At 39.9% G+C, this 9209-nt stretch overlaps 1 protein-coding gene across 1 annotated transcript; it reads right to left on the bottom strand.

Annotated features, from left to right (window-relative positions):
• Positions 1 to 1013: 1013 nt before the first annotated feature.
• Positions 1014 to 7543, bottom strand: LOC135502384 (zinc finger protein 596-like). The gene is made up of 4 exons (XM_064795177.1): positions 7456 to 7543; positions 5826 to 5991; positions 4749 to 4832; positions 1014 to 3648 (listed from the first exon to the last, which is right to left on the bottom strand). The coding sequence occupies exons 1-4, from the start codon at positions 7468 to 7470 to the stop codon at positions 3101 to 3103; spliced, it is 813 nt and encodes a 270-aa protein (XP_064651247.1). The 5' UTR covers positions 7471 to 7543; the 3' UTR covers positions 1014 to 3100.
• Positions 7544 to 9209: the final 1666 nt, after the last annotated feature.

Below are 9209 nucleotides of genomic sequence, written 5' to 3'. Positions count from 1 at the left end.
CATCAAGATGACAGGTGGTGATTGTCGGTTACACGCTGTCGCGGGACAAGGTCACGGCACAAAATTCCTCTGTACATTTTTACATACAGAAATTCTTTCTCAGTCGATTTAAACACTTTCGCGTGAAGACAAAGGCCTTTTTATTTCCACATTCAATATGAAATCATATATAAACCATATGATTGGCGAAAAAAAGTCCCCCTCTTCCATGCCAACTTATCGGTGTTGAATATCAGTCCTAAAGTCTCCTCCTTTCACCGCCGATAACTCGCGCCAGGTAATCTGTTGGACGTACCATCATAAACGGGTGGCCAATCAAATTGCTCGGCACAGAGTAATTGAATGACGGTCTGAACTGATAGTGCCAAACACTTACACTCGACACATACACTAACTTTCTCAGATAGCTGACATGCCTAGAATGTTTAGGCCCGTCTCAAAACAGGCCTGTCACTGGTATCAATGCATTGTGCAAAAATCATGAAATAGCATATAATTTATCCATTGGTGTAACATTTTTAAAAGTCCCAGGTTCTGCTTTTGATCTTTGTGCATGGTGTTGCCTGTTATCAATTTGTATTGAACTATACTTTAATCTAGCACAAATAGGGAAGCACACTCTTCCTGGGGGCGGGGTTGGGGTATTTGAGACAGCTACACCTGCACCATGTGCTGGACCTTAGGACACCATTGCTTGCATATTAACGTGTCTTTCACTGGTCTGATATTAGGCAATGAGTCGTCGACATACCAAGGTTGAATAGCAAAAGGCAACAAATACTGTTCATTTTCTGTTAAATCAGTATTTCTATGTAGTTTAATATTTCTGCCTATGCAATTCAAGGTATAGACTACCCAGTTTCAACATGCCCGCTCCCGGGTAATTTGCTAGTTATGATAGGGCCTATGCAAAGAAACACATTCTTACTGCCAACAGAGCCACTCTACCACGGAAAATGCTTTGAAACATACCACTCAAACAAAGACTATCATAATAAAGAAACAGCACAGAGTTTTTCCGGTAAATATATTTATTCCTCCTATTTTTATTTCATAAGTGAATGAAAAGGCCAGAGGCATTTGTGCTCACCATATAGATATTTGGTGCACTGAAGTAGTTTTAACTTCTTTTAAAAGATCAAGCTGACTTCAAAGAGCTATGGCTATCTGGAATGGGGTCCAAGGGGCCAAACTTTATTGTTCTAGGCTGATGGCATGGCGCTGGGTACAAATAAGGGGAAAAAACGCGGCATTCAAGGTGTTGATTTAACTTTAAGGGTTGACAGTTTGGCAAAGGTGGGGATGCTTGTGAGTGTGTTGATGGAGTGTAGATCATGATTGCAACAATAATATCCACAACCTGTCGTCATTGAATGTGTTGCAAGTGACATTGACTGAGCATCAGTCTGAAGAACTAAATGGTCTTTTACAGATATAAAGTTACATATTGTAGTAAGTCAAAGCTAATGCTTAGATAGTCACTCCATGGTACTAATAAATATATCAACAATACACTATAAAGAAAGATATATACACTTATATACAGAGGGAATGTGTACATGTGCAATGTATATAGAGGGTAGAAGGCAGCATATGAAGAGGTAATAAAAATGTCGCCCTACCAGTGCAAACAGATCACTAAGTTTCAAGCAAGAATTCAATTATTCTTATTGTTCACGGTTTATACTCATCCCGAGCTGCCTCAAGAATACGGTCTATTATTACCAAATAGCTGATTAGAATGAAAACAGTATGAGAGGATTACACACTGGTCAGTTATGAAATATCTGTTGGAACCCACTAAGATAAATTGTTATCACCAAATTTCTGAAATCTCCCTTGAAAATACAGGGTGGGCCAGAAAAAATGCAACCGGATACTTCCACTACCAGGAGGTTAAAAGCATTGATATCAGTGGATGGGGAATCTTTCTAGGAGAGGAATGATACCAAGATGGACCAATTTGGTTCAGTAATTTTTGTTTTAGAGCCTATTTAGTGAAGCACTGACAGGCTTCATTCGCACATAGGAAAAATCGAACTGTGCCGGTAAATCAAACTTAGTTAGTAGGTGGATTAAATGAAGGTAATAATACTGATATGAGATAATGTCGACAATGTTCCTAATGACCATTTGCAACTGAGTAAAGGTCGTGTTAGCATGGCCAGGCCTCAGCACACCACCAAGATGTTTGATACCTACAACAAAAGCGTTCCGTTTTTCTACATTGAACCTGGCCAAGAAAAACGTCTCTAAAACAAAAATTACTGAACAGAATCGGTCGATCTTGGTATCATTCCTCTCCTAGAAAGATTTTAACCACCTGGTAGTGGAAGTATCCGGTTGCGTTTTTTCTTGACCACCCTGTTTACTGATAATTTAAATCGAATGTGAAAGCGGTTACGAGGTTGATGGTAAAATGGAAGTCATGTCATGCAAAATCTAAGATAGGCATCATAGTGTTGTCAACAGACCTGCGCTTGATGCTGCGTCAACTTAACTAAGGTGTCGGCATAATCGACGAATTTAACATACAGAGTATTGGTGCGATGTCACACTATGTCAATGGCTGTCTACACTAAGCCAATAAACTATTTCTCATTTATATTATCAATTCAACAGAGTACTTTCACCCTGGAAAATCAATTCCCCAAATTGCCGAGAATTAAGCCGGCCTTCCAGTTTGCCGAGCTGGCCGGTCCTGGGAAAGTTAAAAGTTCTTCAATATAGTTGAAAAAACTTGTCAGTTTTTCAACGGAATATTGTTGTGTTCATCTGGTAATTAGGTTCTTCGAGCATGATTTGCATGTGATATAAATGAAAAGGCACCATCGGTTTGTCCTATCGATAGCGAACAATTTGGAAAGTAGCCATTCACCACAGAGTATTCCGCTTGTTTATTTGCCTGTACATTTATATTAGTGCATGTAAAGTCTTATTGTCCATGCTACCAGATGGACACAGTTGTATCATGTGAGGCAGCTCTCTCCCAGGCCTTAAGAAGCACTCCAGGGCCGAGTGCTAGGTAAGTTAGAAGGCATGATAAGTTTCTCGGCAGTCAGGGGAATTGAGTCTCCAGGGTGTCTTTTCTATAGTGAATTCAATAATCAGATTGCACAGTATTTGCAACAATATTCGGCCAAGAAGTACCAGGATGCACATTCCCAGGTTGCACAATTCTCTGTAGCAATTTAGCTCTAGTTCCAATTGGTCTCTGAGGGTAACTCTCCCCAGGGAAGTTGATCATAGATGGCATTGCAGACATGTAGGAGGCAAAAGATGGCAAATGAGGCAGGTTGGATGCAACAGGCAATGGAACATCGGGGGGTGTTATCCCAGGAATCCCAGTGGAACGAAACAAAGCACCGGAGTACGCCGCCATATCCATTGGTGGCCCTAAAAACGGATAACGAAATACACCAAGAGGGCGATTGTCTGTCCGTTTTTTCTCATCAGGTTTTAAGAATTCCGTAATTGATTTGAACGGTTTTGGTACATCTTGTTTTTTTTGCCTCTTTGCTTCACACTCAGGACCAGCAGTGGCTCCTCCTAATGACTTCATACAGGTCTTACAGTAGCCGTTGTTCAATAATTGCATCTGTGTTAGGAACATCTTCCCGCATTTGAAACATTCTTCCTGAGGCTCATCTGAAACAGAAAGTGAATATCAGACAATGGTGACGTCATTCATTGGCTACATAGCTAATCAAAATAATAATATGTGTAGATTCACATAGGCCTCTCACATGCAAGATAGGCATTTTGTGCTGGCGTCCCTCAATCGGTTAGTGTGTTGACACAGCATATATATCCAAATGTTGTCAGCAGACTGTCGGACATGTTCACGGATAGTGACCCAACTTGGTAGTGATATGACCTCACTGCCTCCCCAAGTGTTTGGGGAACTCTTGAAAATAGTGCTTGAGACACCACCTGTCCATTCAATTTGGTCATATATGAACAGACTATGAGGCTGCCCCCTCTCACCAGTTCTTAGCTGAGCTATTTATGGAGGAGTTCAAAAGGAAAGCTTCAATTACTGCCCCTCAAACCCCTTAATTCTTGAGTAGACACACATGAATGATATTGTCATGGTCAACAAGCAAGTTTTTTAAGCTGAACTGTTCGCTCTCATTAATTAACATAATGACAGTATAACTTATATAAATGGTGTATTCTCTACATTGATGCGCATATGTGTAGGGAGGTGGGGAGCTTACAGGCATACACTTGCCACAACTACAGATGAAGTTATTTATGCTGGGGATCATGTCGACGCAATCAAAAACCTTGATCCTGCCTGATTTGAGATTAGGTCACTTTCTGTGAACATGTCAGACAGTCTGCTGATGAAGATTTGGACATATACACGCACATTCTATTCTTATGTATTGTTACTGATAGTTATAATGGATTCTACACATATCATTCAAAAATCTAGCAATGATAATAATCATTTGATTTCATGAGCCATCACCCATGTGACCCCAAGGGGATTCATAATTGTTCACCCTTAAAGAACAAAATAGCATCCAATTCTTTAGGGTTTTAATTTCTTTGGGTGAAAGAGCCATTCTTTTTGTACAATTGCCTGCTGAGTCAATATTATCTACGGGGAGGTGGAATTCATGTCCCAATCTCATATTTTCTTCCATCACATCAGTTGACAAAAGTAGAACACATTCCCACACTTGTTGATATGCTATGTTTAAATGATGAGAATATTAACAAAGTCAATCATGTCATACTTTCATGTGTCTTCTGGTGAGTCCTCAGGTTGCATTGAAGGGCAAAACGCTTCCCGCAAAGTTGACATTCATGTGGTTTGTCACCTACAATGTAAAATAGCAACCATGATATATATCGGCAGCATCAACATCCCACAAGCTGTCAATATACCAGCTGTATATTTTCATCACAATACAGCATCATGTTTCAGAAAAATATTCATAAAGCATTTAGTTAGTGAATATTTCACCATACTGGGTTCAGGACTGGAATACAACATAACCTCCCCCCCCCCCTCCCCAATATTGAGAAAAGGTCAGTATTTTATTCTCGAGGGTGAGATTTGAGTTGTTTAAAAAATCTTTTTTTGAAGGTTTTTGGTGATTTTGATGTTTTTTAACTCTTAGATATTCGCTCCTATCATACCTCATTAGTATGTGAACCAATCAGAGTGTGGAGTTCAGTACCACGTGACTCTACAATAATTTTTACTATTGTATGGCATTATTCTATGGTAACATCACGGAAGAAAAATGGCTGTGTGATCGATTAACCCGGGTCTTTCTGGCGGTACATCAAATCAACATAGTGATTTGGTATGATAAAATAAATATCGCACTTCAAGCCATGGAATATTGAAAATTATTCAACTGTGATTTTTTTTGACTATTCCATGGTTTGAAGGGTGATATTCATAAACTCTCAACTCGGCTCAGGTTAGGGGTGTTAGGCCTGTACAAATTCTCGTCAGACCTTATTGGTTGGAATCGTGATTTTGGGTAATCCTACATGTATGATTAACATGTAATGGGCGGGCAAGAATTATATGATCTGGTCTTATACAGCAGAGTTGAGAGTATTCTTGGAAGATCAAGGTATCCCAAGGTCACAATTAATGCTACCTCAACAATACAATGCTACTTCCTTTTCAGTGACGGCATATTATCAGCGTGGTCTCACAATGATGTCACTGTGCGATTATTGAGCTCCACATCTCCCTGAACCTGATCCCATTCCATGGTTTACGAGGATATGGACCAAGAACCACTACACCCTATTCATCAGTGTGTTTGGTAATTCATGAGTTTGCAACTTACCGGAATGAAGGAGGAGGTGATTCTTCAGGTTTGTCTGCTTGCTGAAGCCACGGTCACAGATGTTACACCGGTATGGCCACGATCCGTTATGGACATACATGTGACTCTTGAGATCACCAGGTGTTGGGAACGACTTGGAACACAGACTACATTTGTGTGGCTTTTCCTGAAAACATTAATTTTAGTCCGTGTATAAAAGCTTAAATGACATACCATATACTTAAAGGTAAACCCTTCAAATACTACAGTAAGTCAGACAGGAAACCCCATCTTATGAGTTGTCGCCAATTCAGGCGGCACTTGTACAATTAAACTTCCTGATTTGACAAGGTCAGGGAGATAACGCTGGGCGTATGGATTGGGGAGTTTCACGGAAATACACAAGATCTAGCTGCACCAACACGTGGTGGCAGGTATAACATTTTACAACGTGTGAAAAAATGTGCGATATCTCGTCTTGCTTCAATAGCAATTGTCATGTGTTGTTAAACCAATTTGGCCCACCAAAACCTTGACAGCTCAACCAAGGCATTTGTCTGATAAGATGGAAATGAAATGTTTACATACACCGACACTCACGCATGGCATTAATATCATATGTTCCACACACTTTGTGCTCATATTCAGCAACAAATAACAGTAGGGAATGAATGAATCAACTTAATAATTTTCAGTACATGTATTTCCTTTTCTAAATAGGGATGAAAAAAAAAATTGACCACTTTCTAACGTTAAAACGTAAATTTTGACTCATTTAAGACACCTGTGACCTTAAAAATTAAGTCAAGTTCAAAGTGTTTTTCATTCACTGTTTAGCTTAATCACTGAGAATCATTTGAAGATCACACAGCGAAGATTTCTTGAGGTACATATTATGCTCCACATAGGATTTTATGACCCTGACCAAAAACCTGCACCTCAAAGTAGGCCAGACTGAGCAAATTCCTTGTCAACATTTGGAGATGCCTAGCAGATGTCTATATCAAATTTGAAGAGTCAAGTACAAATAATTACAAAACAGGCCACTTTGAATGCCAATTTTTGAGTGTGACCTCTGCGTCCTTTGAAAACAGGTCAAGCTCAAAATGTTTCTAGTACAATGTTAAGCTTGTTAAGATTGATTAAGATCAATAACAACCATCACACTACAACCTAAATAAGTGTCAACATGTAGAGATGCCAAAAAAGCCTCTAAATGCGAAATATGAAGATACGTCCCACTTTCTGTAGAGTTCAAGGTCAATGAAGTTTGACTGTGTTAGACTTTTACTGAACAATAGGAAACATTGATCGATTCACTGATCCTGTCTTTTGTTGCCCCAAGACAGCACAATGTATGTGAGACATTTCATTAAAGGGGGACTATAGGCAGGAGCAGAGAGGCTAATTTGGCCAACTTCAAGTGACGAGTATACACATTAAGGGCCCTCGGCACAAAATATATTCCTCCTGCTGCGAGATATGAGAGACCCCTATTGGCGGTTTTGTGTAACTTTGTCTTGCCTGCCTAGCTGCTGCCTATATTGTCCCTTTAAAACACATTTATTAACCAAACTAACAAACATGTCCTTTTGGCATTTGCAAAAAGTTGCTGCCACAAACTGTTTCAATGTGATATCATTTTACGCACCTTATTATGTGTCATCCTGTGATAGTAGAGATTAGAGCTTGCAGTGAACCTCTTACCACAAACACGGCACTGATGCGGCTTCTCTCCCGAGTGGATGCGACGGTGAGTATTGAGAGAACTCGAGGTTGAGAAGGCCTTACCACACACATCACACACATGGGGCTTCTCACCTGGTAAAAGGAAAGTTCAAAGTCAAAAACCTTGCACAAGACTAAATCAGTTAAAGTTGGGGCCTGCACTAGTGATCAGAATACTGCAATGTCATATGTTTTATAATCCGAGTTGTCTCAAGATTGTATTGAAAATGGCACATTTGACCATGACTATTCTTGCTTATAAACAAAAATGTTCAGTTCCAAACGGGTCAGTTTATTCAACTGACTGCTGATCTTTGTAGACGACAAGTACATCCTTTATTGTGGTGTCCTGTCAAAACTTCCTCAAGTTAAAGTGCGGGATAGCACGAGTCAAAATGTCCTTCCTTTTAAAGTCTGACCGTCTTAGTACTAGTTCTACACAGAGGTTTTCTTCAATTAAAGTTTGTTCCCCTTATTTTTTGGCATGCCTTTGCCTTTGCTCCAACTTAGCTCTTAACTTTGTCATGTTTGTTGGTGTTTAGCTCAATTTACTATCTCATTTGTGAGTCTTGAGAAGGAGACTGAAATATAGCAATTAAACAAATCTACCCTTCGAGCATATCTGATACATGGAAAAGTCATAATATTATATACATGAATATGATGGAAATGAAATGTCGTGGGGACATTGTGCTCACCTAAGAATCATTTAGTGGCAGATGAAATGACATAGGGAGGTTAAATAGTGGAAACGCCAGGATGAATGATGGTGATCCACGGACAGGGACGGTCAGATACGGTCAGTTCCACATATGGAGGTTGAATTGACTTTTAAGATATGACATAATGTGGCACTGTCAATGACACTTTTAGAGTTTGACCTCTGTAAACTGGATAAACTAGGTCACAAATGACCTAAATTGGGTCAACATGTAGCATGCTTCTTAACCAGTATAATTTCCTAACCACCAAATATCTATACGGTGAGCACAATGGCCCTGGCCTTGTCATTTTAGTTTTGGCCCCCTGGTGGCCAAGTCGAGAATCATATCGGACCGAAAGTGGTTCAGAAACATGCCATAGTTACACTCAAACGGCCAATTTATGCCATTTGACTTCTGTGACCTTGAAAATTAGGCCAAATAAAAAACCTGTATGAAATGTGATGTATCCTTGCTAGGAGACCCTACAATAAAAATGTAATCGAAATCAAGTCACTTATAAGAGAGACATCACACTTTTTAGGGTAACACTTCCAGCCCCCTTGTGGCCAAGTAAAGAACCAGATTGGAGCGAAAATCAGTGTCCAAGGTCACATGACTGAGGGGGTCATGTGTACAAGTTTCAAGTTCATAGCCCTAGTGTTTAAGAAACACTGTTTTTTAAATGGGATACAGATGAAGATGACGACTGATGCCGGACACTGTGGTATTGTATAGACTCCCCTACGGGGAGCCAAAATGTGGATATGAACAAATCTTTACAATAGAGCCATTTACACATGCCAGCAAAGACCCGATGAGATTCGATCGATCTGAATGCGGTCTAAATTGTCCTCGTGGAAACACAAAGTAATGGGGACTCATTGAGTCTCATGTGGTCTGACCATCATTTTAGCTAGTTTCATCGTGTCTAGTCCTCATTGATCCTGATCCGAATTGTAAACGCGATCAGGTC

The sequence above is a fragment of the Lineus longissimus genome, chromosome 18, assembly GCF_910592395.1.
Source record: "Lineus longissimus chromosome 18, tnLinLong1.2, whole genome shotgun sequence".
Taxonomy (NCBI): Eukaryota; Metazoa; Nemertea; class Pilidiophora; order Heteronemertea; family Lineidae; genus Lineus; species Lineus longissimus.
Note: the sequence above shows the minus strand (reverse complement) of the source record. Positions and strands in the feature narration are given on the sequence as shown.